Source organism: Malus sylvestris, chromosome 10, assembly GCF_916048215.2.
Source record: "Malus sylvestris chromosome 10, drMalSylv7.2, whole genome shotgun sequence".
Taxonomy (NCBI): domain Eukaryota; kingdom Viridiplantae; phylum Streptophyta; class Magnoliopsida; order Rosales; family Rosaceae; genus Malus; species Malus sylvestris.
In genome coordinates, this window is record NC_062269.1 from 8,240,219 (window position 1) to 8,256,524 (window position 16,306).

The 16,306-nt window shown below is 38.4% G+C and overlaps 2 protein-coding genes across 2 annotated transcripts; one reads left to right on the forward strand and one right to left on the reverse strand.

Annotated features, from left to right (window-relative positions):
- Positions 1–1,233: 1,233 nt before the first annotated feature.
- On the forward strand, positions 1,234–3,890 carry LOC126584976 (uncharacterized). Its single transcript, XM_050249356.1, has 6 exons — positions 1,234–1,456; positions 1,947–2,012; positions 2,598–2,672; positions 2,953–3,079; positions 3,190–3,294; positions 3,419–3,890. Exons 1-6 carry the CDS (start codon positions 1,290–1,292, stop codon positions 3,560–3,562), a joined length of 684 nt encoding a protein of 227 aa, XP_050105313.1. The 5' UTR covers positions 1,234–1,289; the 3' UTR covers positions 3,563–3,890.
- Positions 3,891–6,557: 2,667 nt separating this feature from the next.
- Positions 6,558–7,937, reverse strand: LOC126584977 (uncharacterized). Its single transcript, XM_050249358.1, has 2 exons — positions 7,854–7,937; positions 6,558–7,429 (listed from the first exon to the last, which is right to left on the reverse strand). The coding sequence occupies exon 2, from the start codon at positions 7,295–7,297 to the stop codon at positions 6,707–6,709; it is 591 nt and encodes a 196-aa protein (XP_050105315.1). The 5' UTR covers positions 7,298–7,429; positions 7,854–7,937; the 3' UTR covers positions 6,558–6,706.
- Positions 7,938–16,306: the final 8,369 nt, after the last annotated feature.

A 16,306-nucleotide genomic window follows, 5' to 3' on the forward strand; every position in this document is an offset into this window, starting at 1 on the left:
TTTTATCAAATCATTTTGGTTCATTGTTTATTCAGGGTATATTTGTCATTTTGATCCTTATTTAACATAATTTTGCATTGAATTACCAAAATGATTGATGATGGACAACCACTTATATGGATTTCAAATCTCAGAAATTAAGTGATGTATTATGCAAATCTTAGAGATCATTTTGGCTAAAAAGCCTAATTTTTATTTTAACTGTGTTAGTTTTGCTAATCATAGAATTTGGTGAACAAATACAAATACAAATGGTACTTTACTGTGGTGACAGAATGCAATCATGCCTATTCACTTTGGTACAAGTTCGATCACCACGAATGCTGTCGTCTGTCCCCCCAAAAAAATACAAATGAATAGAAATGAGGTAAATTTTTACGAATATTTCTTGTTGATACTTATCCCCTTCAACGAAGACGGAAGGAGCCCGAATAACCTCACAAGTCCAAAAGCCCTAGGTAAGGTAAGAGAGAAACAAGTCCAATTACGCTAGCCCGCAAGGCAGCCCAAATATTTGTGGCACTAGGCCATAAAGACCTTTCTAATGTACATTTAGGTCGCACATTTGAACAAATATCGTTACTTTAAATTGTTTGATTTAATGAAATGAAAGTTGAATAGGCCTTACTCAGATGTGTAATTTAAATGTACATTATGTGTGTTAGAAAAATTCACTTGGCCACGAACCCCAATCAAAAGACCTATACGAGCATTAATCAAACAAAGAGTTTGCATATGATTTCCACATTCCACAAGTATCGGATACTCCCAATTTTTTTAACCGTTAGATCTTTACTAAAAACACAAAAATCAAGATCTAATAGTTAAAAAGTTAAAAATATCTTACACTCCAAAGCAATATATATTTTTTGTTCCGAAATAGGGTAAAAGCGTATAACATAAGTGTTCAAAAGTACCTTCTTCTCTTGAAGGTGGAGGGTTTCAAGTCTTTATTATGGTGTTTGTGTTCATGATTGCATGTTGGTTATTTACGAAACGTTATAAAATGATCAAAAGCGTTTTTAGATAAAATAATTTTGGATTCTAAAAACACTTAAAGTATCTTTTGCAAGATTCCAAAAATATTTCATCAAAACTATTTTAAGTCATTTTAAAAGCACGAGGGCACTTTCTCCTCTAGTATATAATTATTATTTATCTTTATAATGGCTATTTTTGTAATTTTCAGCAGTAGCAGGCCCTTTTTCATTGTTTATAATGGCCACTGAGAATTTAGGGTTTTAGAAAGGGCTTTTCCTGAAAATCTCCGGTTGATATTCTGGTACAGGATGCAGCGGACGATCACAATATTGCGTGGTCCTCTGGGCAGAGGCCGAGGGTTTTCCTCCAGCTCATCGTCTTCCTCCGACAAAATCGTTGCGTCCGTGCTCTTCGAGAGGCTGCCCGTTGTTATTCCCAAAATCGACCCCGTCGTTTATGCGTATCAGGAATTCGCGTAAGTCTGCTTCTTAATCTCTCTCTTTATGTTTTTCTTGTTTATTTTCTGTTTGGTTGCTCAGAAAATGCGAGAAAGTTAACTAGATAAAGAGGGTTGGTAGGGCTTAGTTGCACAGAAAGTTGTGGAAAGGACTGAAAATGTTGATTAATTTACTGTACAAAATAGGTGGCCTTGCTGAATTGAGCTGGATTGAGCTCAGCTTTACATTTTCATAATATTGGGGACAATACATTCTTGTGTATGCATGTAAATCAGATTGAGTTTGCTTTTTGTCCTGAATTGCTCTGTTTGGGCGATTTTTACTTTTCTTAGCCGCGACAGTGGGTTCTGGGCAAGTGACTGAAGGCTTCAATATTGGTTTTTTGGGTGATGAATGTGATATGGTGATAGATATTGACTAGAGTACCTAAATTTGTAAAAATGTGGTTTATTCTGTTGATTATATATGTAAATTTGTGTTATGAGTGGCTCATGTTGGGTTTTTTAGGTTCCGGTGGCGACAGCAATATCGGCGCATATATCCCGATGAGCTTTTAGACAAGTCTAATGCTAGGTAAGGTTTGTTTCAAAGGCTAACGTTGTTCTCGTTTAATCGCAATATTGGCACATATATCTAGGTTTATGTTGTTATATACTCATTTAATCGCAACTACATCACATGTTCTCATTTAGAGAAATAACTTCATTTCGTATAAATGTCGGTGCTTCTTTTTCTTGTACTGTCTGTAGCAAACACATCATGGATGTTCATTATTGTTCTAATCACTAAGCTCTAAACATTAGAACTTCTTAATTGAACTAATTATCCAAATATTAGGTCTGTTTGACTGGAATTTCTTTAGTCTTTCAAAAGGTTATTATTGGTTGAAAGTTCCTTGAAATGACGATACATTCTGTAGTGGATTCTGTTTCATGGGTCTCAAAGTTATGAAAAGGGATAATGTTGATATTAGTACAAGGAAATGTGTTTTGCATCACCATCCAATTCATTTATTCTGTTCTAATTATGGGTAGAACTGGAAGTATAGTTTATAAGCAACTTTTTGGTTTGTTGTGTAAGCATTACTCACACTTGATGTCCACAAGACATGCAAATACAAGTTTTCACTCAAACAAACATGACACTTACTGTGAACAGGGGAAAAGGTGACTACCAGATAGATTATGAACCTGCTCTGCGGATCACTGAAGCTGACAAAAAGAATGATAAAAAGTATGCAGTACAATTTTGATGATGTTTTTTAAGAATTTGTTTTTCTTGCTCTTTTTTAAAATTTATATTTTTCAGTTTTTGTTTGAAGTTAAGGAGCTCATAAAAAGTTCTTATTGCTTGTAATGTTGCAAGATCTTCATATTCTTTGTAAAACCTTTTCTACAACCTTGTTGGGAGCTAGAAGACATACAATTGTCCTTTACTGCCAGCTGTGGGACATTTCAGTGATTTTTATTGGTAGTTAGGCCTTGAATGTTAAAAGTTGATTCTTGTTCTTTAGGTCATTGCAGAGAGCCCTTGACAGAAGACTATATCTTCTTCTCTACGGAACCACTGATGGATCTGCTGGAAAATCAGTCTGGCATTTTCCAGAAAAAGTTTACCAGTCTGAAGAGACACTGCGGAAGGTGATGGTTGCTATAAGATGCCATATACTTATCATCTTCTTATCCTCCTAAAATCCCATGTAGTTTCTTTGTTTTTATTTCTCGGTTACATACATTCGGTTTATTTTCAGTGCGCAGAATCTGCATTAAAATCAGTTTTGGGAGATCTGTCACACACATACTTTGTTGGAAATGCTCCCATGGGCCATATGGAACAGACAGCAGAGAATATTAAGGTTTGTTGTTGTAAATTATGTCCGTTCTTACGTGGGATTGGCTTTGGCCAATAAATGTTAAAGTACATATTGGTGCTGCTGTCAATCCTGTATATTAATCAGAATTTCATTTTCCCCGATTCAGCAATTCTTTTTCAAGTCTCAAGTGATTGCAACGAACAGGTTGAACGTTGGGAAGTGCGAGGATTTTGTCTGGGTGACCAAGGATGAATTGATGGAGTACTTTCCTGAGAAAGCTGATTTCCTTAGCAAGATGATCATTAGCTGAATTCCAACTCGTGTGTTCTGTTCTTGCATAAGGTTTTTGCAATTCAGTTGAAAAATGAGCATGGGCTCTTGGCGGAAGATTAAAGCTGACACGGAATTGTAGGCTACAATGCCGAAATTGAAATTTGCCCGTGTCCATGCTTTTAGTAGCTGAAGCTAGCTCAGCACTTGAATTTTTGAATAGTTTCTTTTGAGTTATGTTGTTGAATCGGAGCTGTTCCGTGTGGCCTTCTCATTTGGATCAGTGCTGTTTGTCAATGTAATTTTCCCACTTTCTTCTAATAATTTGTTGCAGCAATTCATGCCGTTGAGTTGTTGATTCACAACTAGTTTTCTTAGCAAGGGTTCGTATGCGGATATATACTATCAGTACTGTACCTTGAGGCCTTTGGATGTTCAAGTAGTTTTCATCATTTTTACGGATATTTTTTGTTAGTATCCTGAGCCTCAAGATCCTAGAATGATGGCCGTTCAATCGAATCGTGCGGCTAGGAACGTGTAATCTTTCCCTCTTTCCTCCTCCCTCTTCTCCCTTTAGAGCAACTCCACCCATGGAGCCTTTCCCCCTGGCAATCCACTATTGAATCCACCCTTTTGAACAGTAACTGCCTTTAATGAATAGTAACTGCCATTAATGAACAGTAATTGCCATTTGCATCTCCACCCTTGGAGCCCTCCTCCCTGGCAATATGCAATAAAATATTAGTTTTTTTTGTTTGTTTAAATAATACAAAATAAAATTATTTGTAATTTCGGATAAGATTTTTTAAATCGTTCTCGTTGCGCCACGTGTCTTTTTATAAAAAAAACAATTATTTAGCGATGGATTTCGATAAGATTTTTATCCAATGTCATCGTGCCACGTGTTGTTATCTTTTGAGAATCTTTGACGATAGATTTTGATCAGATTTTAACTCGTTCAAAATTGCGCCACGTGTCATTATCCGAAAATATAATTATTGGAGATCGATTTCGATAAGATTTTTATCCAATACGATCGTGCCACGTGTCATTATCTTTTCAGAATCTTTGAGGATAGATTTCGATCAGATTTTTAACGAATGACGGCATGCCACGTGGCCTTATCTACAATCCAATCCTTTCTGAATCGTCCATATAATCCACCATCCATCCTCACAAATCTCACACCAATTTTCTCAACATCTCTATCTCATTATTCATAGTTTCTGCTTCTTCTTCACCATCCATCATTACAATGTCTTCTTCTTCATCAAGGATGATGTGGGAAATCGATCAACAAGAGGAAGAATTGTTTAACCAATCTGAAGGAATGTTCAACCTTCAGATAGCCGAAAATGAGATGGAAGAGGATGAGGAACGTAGAAGGAAAGATGACGAAACAAGAATGGCCAGAGCCTCACATTCCCGTCGAGTCATCCAGACTGTTGCTCAGATATGCAGGCCCAACCGTTCAAGAAACCTTGATAGAAGCAGGCAACGACGAGGTGAAGAGCTGTTGGACGATTACTTTGTCCATAACAGTGCATTTCTTGATACGTACTTCAGACGCCGTTTTAGAATGGAACGACATTTGTTCAACAGAATCATGACTGATGTTTGCAACCATGATTCTTACTTTGTGCAAAAGCAGGATGCTTGTGGTGTTATGGGTCTCCTGCCTGAGCAAAAAATCACTGCTGCGTTGCGGATGCTTGCGTATGGAGCATCTGCAGACCAAGTGGATGAGATAACGAGGATGGGGAAATCAACCATTCTTGAGGCCCTGATGAGGTTTTGCGGAGCAGTCGAATCTTTGTACACCGCAGAGTACCTTCGAAAACCTACTCGCTGGGACTTGCAAAGGCTTCTGAAGAAGGGCGAGATGCGAGGTTTTCCTGGGATGATAGGAAGCATCGATTGTATGCACTGGACGTGGAAAAACTGTCCAAGTGCATGGCAAGGCGCATATGGGGACAGAAAATGATCAAAATCTATCATTTTGGAGGCAGTGGCATCTTTTGATACATGGATATGGCACGCCTTTTTCGGGGTTCCGGGGGCTCAAAATGATCTCAACGTCCTTGCCCAATCCCCAGTGTTCAACGACGTCCTGCAAGGAAAGGCACCAAAAGTCACGTACGTCGTCAACGGACGTAGGTACGAAGGGGCATACTACCTAGCTGACGGCATTTACCCACGGTGGGAAACATTTGTCAAAACAGTGCCTCGTCCGCGAAGTGCAAAGGAAAAACACTTTGCAAGCTGTCAAGAGGGGTGCAGGAAGGATGTGGAGCGTTGTTTTGGTATCCTTCAAGCTCGTTGGGCGATCGTCAGGGGTGCTGCCAGAATGTTCGATGTAGAGTCACTTTGATCCATCATGATGACGTGCGTCATTCTTCACAACATGATTGTGGAAGATGAGTTCGATTATGATGCGGTTGATGAATATGAGCCAGAGGCAGACACGATGAACAATTCAAGAACACGGATATATTGTGCGCATGATGCCACCGAAGAACCCGTGCAACACGATCCATTAGAAAGGGATGGACGTTACAATGAAAGGGTCCTTCAACGATATACTGCACTTCAAAGGTCATCTATGCACATTGATCGGCAAATTGACTTGATAGAGCACCAGTGGGCATTGAAACAAGCTGAAGATACTTAAGTTTATTTAGTATGTTTGTTTGTATTTGGTGTGTTTATGTAATTTTATTTGGTGTGTTTTTTGTAGTGAGTTTTTTATTATTTTGTATGTTTATGTAATTTTATTTGGTGTGTTTTTTGTAGTGAGTTTTTTATTATTTCGTATGTTTATGTAATTTTATTTGGTGTGAATTATTTGGTATGTTTATGTAATTTTATTTGGTGTGTTTTTTGTAGTGAGTTTTTTATTATTTCGTATGTTTATGTAATTTTATTTGGTGTGAATTATTTGGTATGTTTATGTAATTTTATTTGGTGTGTTTTTTGTAGTGAGTTTTTTATTATTTGGATAAATATATTACGAAATTAAATACATGTACTCTCACTTTTAATAAAGTACTAACTTCAATAAAATGGAAACAACATAAATAATAAATTACATAAGTACCCTATTCCGATTACATGGAAACAACATAAATAATAAATTACAACCCAAAGTGATTGGAAAACTATGGGCTCCGATTACAAAAGTACCCTATTCCTCACCACTTAACCACTCTGTGGTGCTAGGATCATCTTGTCTTGTTGTGCTAGGACCATCTTGTCTTGATCTCGCTTCTCTTGCACGCCTCCTTTGCACCACATCCGCTTTCTCCGACTGCCAAAAATATTTAGAATTTGGAGACATCCCTTCTAAACGCGTGTTCATAATGTCACGATCTCGTTGTGCAATTCTTTCTTGTCTAAGCAACTCCCTTTCTTGCCTAAGTAGATCTCTTTCCATCTGTTCAGCTTGAAATGCTTGTTGAATAGCTGCAGCTTTTACCTCATCTCTAGCCTTGTCAGCCTCATATTTCGCCAATTCCCGCGCCAATGTCAATTCACCTTGACGAGCAAGTTCTTGCATGTACTTTCCATAATCATTCTTGGAAACACTCCCTTTCCTCTTTGAAGCCTTCTTACCTAGAGGCCTAATTGGATAACGGGTCGACCCCGACGCTTGTTCAGGAATGGGCGTTTCAGGCACTTCTTCTCCATCTTCTTCATCAACATGGGAGCCATGATTGGGTGTAGAGTGTGGAGGGGTGCTGTGTACAAAGGTGCTGTGTAGAGGGATGCTGTTCATGCATACTTCTGGACCAACAGACACAACTTTGAATTTAGGACAATCTTTAACAATATTCCAACATTCCCACCGGGTGAATGATTTGTTTCTTGATTTGATTTTGGCACCATACCATGCTTGTGCTTGAAGTTGCTACAAATAATAATATTGAGACTATTAGGTAACAAATAAATAATAATAATAATGAAATTAGGTAACAAATAAATAATACAAACAAATAATAATAATGAAATTAGGTCACAAATAAATAATACAAATAAATAATAATAATGACATTATTAGGTAACAAATAAATAATAATAATGACATTATTAGGTAACAAATAAATAATACAAACAAATAATAATAATGAAATTATTAGGTAACAAATAAATAATACAAACAAATAATAATAATGAAATTAGGTCACAAATAAATAATACAAATAAATAATAATAATGAAATTATTAGGTAACAAATAAATAATACAAACAAATAATAATAATGAAATTAGGTCACAAATAATAATAATAATGAAATTAGGTAACAAATAAATAATACAAACAAATAATCTTACCTCATCCGCATAATTTGTCCCACTTCGAACATTACTACTAGCTTGTGTCAAGGCATCTCTCCACGTACTAAAGGAATGGCAAAGTATTTTCCAACGACTGGACATCTATTCTTTGGTTCTTTTCCCACTCATTTGCTCAAGAAATTTGGTATGAATTAAACTCCACATTTCTCGCAATTGCATCTCATTACCCGTAAGGGAATTATGAGTAACTTCAACCCAGCTAGTGCACAACGCAACATCTTCAAGAAGCGATCAATTTCTGCCGTTGGATTTAAAAAAATTTGAATTCCAACACTCCAGATTATGCCACGTGTCACAACGGTAACTTTTCTTAATTTTAAAACTATTTTTTCTTTATTTATAAAGCATATTAATATCGACCGTTGATCTCAAATCGAACGGTTGATATTAAATCATATTTTTTTTATTTTTTTTAACCTTGAGATCCAACGGTCCAAATGAAGGAGCCGTTGAGATCGAACGGACCGTGGGAAGCCACGTGGCTTCCCAACGGTAACTGACAGCTGCTGCAAGTGGCCTGATAGAAAAAAAATAAAAAAAGGGTTGGAGCTCGGGCTGCTGGGCTGTCACAAATTGACAGGCCCCTTGCTCGGGCCTTCTTCAAGAGCTCGGGCTCTTCATGGGTGGAGCAAGTTGACAGGCCCTCAGGCCTTTGGAAGTCCCCTGTCCCTTGGCCTATTCACAAGGCTGGAACTGCTCTTAGCTGATGACACACCACCCAAATCCAAACCCCCGGACTAAGGTCTCTCTCTCCTTTCATCTTTTCCCTTTAATTGACAACTGGAGACGATCGACTACGGTGAGTTTCTGGCGGCGACGGTGCACTGGAACAAGCTGGAGAGGGAGGAAAATCTGTTGTCGCCGTTCTCGCCGTTCTCGTTATTCGACAAGGACGGAAGCAGGTTCATCACCATTTACGAGCTGAGGCAAGCCTGCAGAGAGTTTGGATTGGCGAAGCTGCATATGAGAAAAAATTATGCCCAAGGAATTTTATGTTGGAAATTGAAAGATTGAGTCTCGACCGTTCGATCTTTAGTGAACGGCTAGGATCAGTTGATCTTTAGGGTCCTCACATAAAGAATCCGGAGAGGATCATTGATCAACATAATCGGAAAAGGAAATTACAGGAAAGGGAAATGCAAGAGAAGTAGAAGAAATTAGAGTAAATTCATATCATTTCATTCATAGTCTCTTTACATCATAAAAGAGGTTTAAATACATCTAAGGATAGTTAGGGTTTAAAATGTAGATGAGTCTTATGAGATTACCTTTACATGGACCTAATGGATAGCAATAACAATAGGTAGTCCAATTGGTCATAACTGAAGCTCAATAGCCTAGAGTCGCATCAGTCTAGCTTGAATATTACGAGATAGGGCAAGAGCAGCGTTTTCCATCAATGTTGTGAAATTGATAAGAATATTTGTGAAGCTGTAACATTATATAGTTTTTATGTTCATGCGTGACTCTAGCCATATAAAATATATGATAAGTTGACCATCAAAACAATGTATTTAGACTCAAGATGAGCAATTTTGGAATTTTCGGAGCAGCTATATATTAAGAAACTGGCTACAATTGAAACAAAGATAAATGTTTCAAAAATTTGCAATTATAAGAAGTTAGATATTGGAGGAAACTAATACTTTATTTGCCTTTTGCTTCTTTTCTTTGTCATCTTAAGGAGCTTTTTGGCTAATCCTACTAACGTTTCTCACAATGACAAAGCCATCATTATTAATGAGGAATGGGTTCGAAAAACCAAACACCGAACCAATGTCCAATAAAACAAATCTGAATCAAGCAAACCGAACCAATCCGGTTGATTCAATGCTTCGGTTTCAATTGCAAGGGTTCAGACACCGAACAGAACCGAATTGATTCCAAAACCAATTAAAAGGATGTCGGTTTATGTCCCTTATCAACCCTAATTCTATTAAGCATTGTGGTGTGAACTTTGCTACATCGCTGTTCTCAGTCTCTATGACATGGTTTCCTTTTTCTTTGTTTCTTTGTCTGCTGAATTAGGTTAGATTATATTTCATAATTAAATTACAGCACCTTAGGTTTGTTATGAACCCAATTTGTAATTGAGGTTTATGCTTAAAGTAAAGAGTCAAATTAGTTGTAATTTATGGTTTTTACTAGTTATTAGGGGAATTTGATAGAAATGCCAGCTGGCAGTCACACTTCATGTATAAGAGCACCTGCTCTTTGTTTTGAAACGGAACAGAATTTAACAAAACAAATCAATACAAAAATATTGGAGCTCTGCTCCTTCTATCTTCCTCCTTCCTTCCCTTCTATGTGCAATAGTTAAGGTTTGAGTTAGGGTTTGAGATTTGGGTTCTAACAATGGTATCACCCATATCAATTCCTGGATTCCCTTCTGTGCACACCCGCCAATCCGCTGCTACTTGCGACGCTGCCTTGGAATCCCGTCTTGCTTCCTTGGAGGCTTGCGTCGCTGCTTTACCTTCCCTCATCACCGCTGCGATCGACTAGGCCTTCGCCGACGCTCTTACACAATTTCGTCGCGACATGTTCTTTCGAGGTGCCGGGGAAGGTTTCTCCGCCCCTTTTGCAAGCGATCATCATGGTTCTCCTGCAATTGCTCTGATTCAACTAACTCGGAGCCCAATCTGTGCTGAAGGAGCCCAATCGCAGCTTAGTCCATCGACAGTCCAAGCTCTACCGCTGCTTTCATCTTCACCGTTGTTGCAAGCACTTGCAACTTCGGCCGTCAAGCCACACTCGAAGGACTCCGCTGCAGCTACAGTTTTGCGTCCGGAATCGAAAGCAGCGATTCATGCTTCAACGATGACCTCTGCTCCGCGGCTACTCCATGAGCACTCATTCTCCAATACTACGAAAAATAGACCTGAGGTAGTTCTTAATTTGAGTATCATTTCAGCAACTTCGGAGGCTAAATTCCCTTCTCTTTTGACTGATAACTATGGTGCATACCTGAAAGATAAATTTGGATGGGTTCATTGGTATCTTGTGGGAAAATTTGTGAAGAAGAATTTCTGTGCATTGAAACTGTTTGATGAAATGTCTAAGAGACAGAATGACAATATGTTCATTCAGCCACTGGTTCACAATATTGAAGTTCTCCATCTTGACTGTCTTGCCATCCAGCTCCATTATTTTTACTTAAATTGCTACCTTGGTTTTGAATATGGAAGTACAATTGTTTTAGGTAGAGCTTTTGCTTGTTCATCTGGTTTTAGTCAAAAGCCTATGTTTGGAGCATTTGGGTCCAATCTTGCTCAACCAAGTCCTTTTAAAGGTCCAACTCAAACATCACAGGCAGCATTTGGGGGCAGTATAATTGGTTCCTCCACACCAATTGGTGACATATGCTACTGTAATGGCATTTGGGATAAGGGTGGAGGCTCTAAATTCAACAAAATGCAATTGAAGATGGCCGTGGCTCGAATAAAGCTGCTGAGGAACAAGGTGCAGGTGGTAGTGAAGCAAATGAGGCGTGCCATTGCCTTGCTCCTACAATCTGGTAAAAACGCTATTGCTCAAATTCGGGTTGAACATGTGATTAGAGAACATAACACTTTGGCTGCCAATGAGTTCATTAAGCTCTTCTGTGAATTAGTAGTATCTAGACTTTCTATCATCGCAGAGCCAAATGAGTGTCAGCCTGGTCTCAAAGAAGGAATTGCTAGTTTAATCTTGGCCTTTTCTAGGTGTTCTGAGATTTTGAAACTAATCTCACTAAGGCATATTTTTTAGGAAAAGTATGGTAAAGATTTTGTATCTGCGGCTGTTGATGTACATCCCTGCTGTGGTGCGAATCACATGTTGTGGTGTGAATGATGACATATGCAGTTTGTAGACTCAGCTTCAAAATCTGCCAGTTATGCAATGGCTGCTGCACAAGTTGCTGCATATTTGGCCAACACGGACTGCAATCAGGACATTAATATTGTATCTCTCAAGAAAATAAAAGAAGCTTCCCCGTTGAGTTTGATAGTTTCCTTACGATCGATATGTGAGGGCAGATTTCAATCTCTTGACCAGTTTCTGTCTCGTGAATATTGTATATCTCTTGTTGACAATATAGAAAGTAAAGTCAAGGTGAGGGAGAAAGGTTATTCTCAACTCTTTTCTGAAGTGCATAAATTTGCTGATGTGATTTCCGAATTCAACAATATGGTTTCTGCAATTCCAGCGATGGTTACACAGTCTGATGAGCTTAAGCTTAAGTTCGATAAAGGGTCCACAATGAGCAAGCTTTGGATTGTGAATGTGGGTGGCAGTGAGAGTCTAGTAAAAACTGAAGTTCTAGGGGAAAGCCTTAAGGAAGCTCAAAACGTCAATAAATCTCTTTCAACTCTTGGGGATGTGATCTCAACTTTGTCAAGAATTAAGGCTTTGAACCGGGTGGGACATGTGGATGAAGACAATGCCAAGGCCATATCCTTGTTTGAGAATGTAGTGGACCTTAGTGATGCTATTAAAGATGAAGTCAAGTGGGTAAAGAATCTGATTAGAGGAATAGTTGCTGGAAATATATTTGATCTTGGTTATGCACAGCTTGCAGAAGTTCTCTCAAAGAAGGGTATGTCCTTTTTAGTTACTTGTCAAAACCTTATCCCTCAACCTTGGGTTATCGATGACTTAGACGTGGCAATGGTTGTGTGTGTAAGATCTGCGTGCAGGCATTCGGGTGCATTAGACCATGGAATAATGGTGTACTCTGCCTGCTCTATAAATTCACTTGGAAATGAAGATGTGGTTGCTGAGATTTTGCGGAGAGGTGGGGGGCTCTTCACGGTATCAAATTACAAGGAATATCAATGTCCATTGAAGATAAGAGCAAGAAAAAGAACCCTCTTGTCTTCTTAGATATATCAATTGATAGGGACCCTGTGGAACAAAGCAAGAAGAAGAACCCTCATGTCTTCTTAGATATATCAATTGATAGGGACCCTGTGGAACAACTTGTTATTGAGTTTTTTGTTGATGTTGTTCATCAGACAACAGGGAATTTCAGGGCTCTCTGTACAGGTGATAAGGGATCAACATGTCATCGAGCAATAAATGGTGTTGAAAACAACATCAAATGTTTGGTCAAAATTTATCCAATGCTTGAAATGGCAAACATTGATGATGTGCAGGACTTGAGTTTTATTATGGAATTTGGGAATAAAAGTGATATAGTGCTGAATATTTTGTAGCCTAGCCATAATGTTGTGAGAAAGGACGTTATGGACCAAGAAGGTAAAGGAACAAATGGAGTTGAGCCTCATGACTTACGACCCATTATATTTGAGTTACCTCTCCTTGATCCTGAGGAAGTCAACAATGGTGTGCTTGAGGTCGTCGTACCCAGTGCACAAGGCTCCCACTTTACGCAGGGTCTGGGAGAGGTGAATGTCGGCTAGCCTTACCCCCATTTATGGAGAGGCTGCTCCCAAGTCTCGAACCCGAGACCTACCGCTCATGGGCGAAGGCACTTGCCATCGCACCAAGTGCGACCTCTATAATGGTGTGCTTGAGGTGTCTGAACTAAATGATATGGCTGAGAAGGTAATTGCAGTGCGGAATAAACAAGTAGCTATTGATGGTGAGGTTGTTGCTATGACTGTTGATGGAGTGAATGATGCACCTACTTTGAAACTTGCTGATATTGGGATTGCAATGGACATTTTTGGAACTGAAGGAGAGTGCTGCTGCGTTCAAACAAGTTTCCACAGTTTCTTTTTTAAGCCTTGAGGACAGGGCTAATTTTCAAGGGGGAAATATTGTTATGAACCCAATTTGTAATTGAGGTTTATGCTTAAAGTAAAGAGTCAAATTAGTTGTAATTGATGGTTTTTACTGGTTATTAGGGGAATTTGATAGAAATTCCAGCTGGCAGTCACACTTCATGTATAAGAGCACCTGCTCTTTGGTTTGAAACGGAACAGAATTTAACAAAACAAATCAATACAAAAATATTGGAGCTCTGCTCCTTCTATCTTCCTCCTTCCTTCTCTTCTATGTGCAATAGTTAAGGTTTGAGTTAGGGTTTGAGATTTGGGTTCTAACAGGGTTTTGAGCTGTAAAAAAAATGGTTGGTTTGATCACGTTAGCATCTTATTTAATCTCAGTTTTCTTTTCTAGTTTAACTTTGATTTTTTGTTTTTTTTTATAATGTTTTCTTGAAGGAAAAATACAATGGCAGTGTTTAATCAGTATTGGAATTTTTTGGTGATAAAATCCAAATTTGTCAAACCCTGAAACTCACTTCAATTGGATTTTCCGACGCCGGAGTCGCCAGTCAGCACCATATTGAACAGATAATCGTAGTCATCGTCAACCTTGTATGCCATAGCTGCCCTCCTCCCTCACAAATTACAAATTTGACTCGGTGGTTGGGTTGGTTCTGGTTTTCCAGGTCGAATCCGAAATGGGTTGCCGATTTATTCAATTGGAAGAGCGACTCGGACTCGGAGACATGGAACAAAGGGAGGAGGGACTATGTGAAAAGGGAAAGGACAACGACTTTATGAGTTTTCTGCTGGCGGTGATAAAATGATGGGCTAAACTGCCTTTTCAGCCTGAATTATATTTTTTTTTTCGAAATAATGCTAGAGAAATTAAAATTTTAAATTAAATTTGCAAGGGAGTTTAGGTGTGATTGAAATAAAGGTGGTACATTATGTGTCATTATACTAATGGTGTGAAATATATATGCTAAAAAGTTAATAGCTTAAAAAATAAAATTTCCCACCACTTATATAAAAACACGTGGTGTACTACCTATGTTCCCGTCACAATGAAAATTTTCTCCAAATTTGCAAACCAAATAATGTGTGACTTATAAAAAACAAGCACGTTAATCGGCATTTAATTAATAATCCAATCATCTATAACCACAACATTTAGTTAGCAAATTTGGTTTAAAAATTTTGGACTCTCTTGCATTACCTTTTTCTTTCATATGGTGCATAAATTTCTCTCTAACAATTAACAATTTAACTCGCTATTAACGTTCGTAAAAAAAGAAGAAAAAAAAACCTATCCTGTGATAAATTAAGGATCTAAACGTTTCGAAATTGGCCTATTGACCCCTGGCGTCTGATTCCACCTATACTTCTTTTAAAGTTATAAGCATGGAAGAAAATGCCGATAATATCGGCGAAATATCGCCGATATTATCGGTTTTTCGGGAAGTGGATATTTTAATTGATATCCGAATGGTTTTCGGCCAAATATAGCGACATTTTTTGGAACTGTGCAATCGGACTCCGAGAAGAACGCCGGAGAAGAACGCCGGAGATGGTGTGCCTATTCCCGAGCCGATTTCGTCCCAAAAACCTTGCAAAAACACGATTTTTAACATCAATTTCACATATAAACTTCAGATTTCACGCATGCAAGAGGTAATCAACATAGGGTTTAGTCGGATCTCACCTGAAAACTTGGGTGTGCCTGGGTGTGGGTGCGATCGGGGAAGCCGAGCTTCCTCTGCGCGTCGCCGTGCTTCCCAGAGACGGAGGAGAGGGAGGGAGAGGGAGGGAGGGTGGTGGAGATGCTGCGCTGGCATCGGGGTGGACGGATTTGGGTGTGCCTGGGTGTGGGTGCGATCGGGGAAGCCGAGCTTCCTCTGCGCGTCGTCGTGCTTCCCAGAGACGGAGGAGAGGGAAGGAGAGTTCAGGAGGGTGAGAGTTCAGGAGGAGATGGAGGGAGAGTTCAGGGGAGGGAGAGTTCGAGAGAGAGATAGAGTTGAGAACTCTGAGAGAGTGAGGGGTCCGAGAGGGACTCGGGAAAAGAGAGAGAGATAGGGTGAGGGTTAGTGGGCTGCCACGTGGCAGCGTGACAGAGAGTGAGAATCAAGATGAAGGGTCCAAATTAGATTAGGATAAATGACTCAATTGCACAATTTATATAATTTCAGAAAAAGAGTGAAAATATAAATTAATCTGGGGGTCTAGATTTGATTAGGATAAAGGACTCAATTTCAGGGAAAAAGTGAAAATATATAATTTCAGGGAAATAGTAGAAGTTGTATTTATTGGTTAGGCATATGGAAATGCAAAAAATTGTTTTTCTAATGATTCTAATCAATTTCAAGAAAAATAATGAATTTATAAGGGTAAGATGAGTCTATAAAAGTGATATAATGAGTCTATAAGAGTGTCGGTCAGTTAGACAATTTAGATTTTTTTAATCATTTTTGCCAATTGGCTTGTTATCGCCTTTTTTTATTATCAAATTGGATTATTATTCATTAAATTGGATTATTATCAAATTGGATTATTATTCATCACCATGTTTTATATTAGGATTATTTTTTTATGAAATTGGATTATTATTCATTAAATTGGATTATTATGAAATTGGATTATTATTCATTAAATTGGATAACTACTCTTCACAATACACTCACTATACACATAGAGATGATGAAGATAGTGAAAATT

Coding starts and splice junctions, on each gene's coding strand:
- LOC126584976 (XM_050249356.1), top strand. CDS start 1,290: ATGCAGCGGACGATCACAATATTGCGTGGTCCTCTGGGCAGAGGCCGA. Junction 1,457..1,946: donor TATGCGTATCAGGAATTCGC/GTAAGTCTGCTT, acceptor TGGGTTTTTTAG/GTTCCGGTGGCGACAGCAAT. Junction 2,013..2,597: donor TTAGACAAGTCTAATGCTAG/GTAAGGTTTGTT, acceptor TACTGTGAACAG/GGGAAAAGGTGACTACCAGA.
- LOC126584977 (XM_050249358.1), bottom strand. CDS start 7,297: ATGAACAGCATCCCTCTACACAGCACCTTTGTACACAGCACCCCTCCA.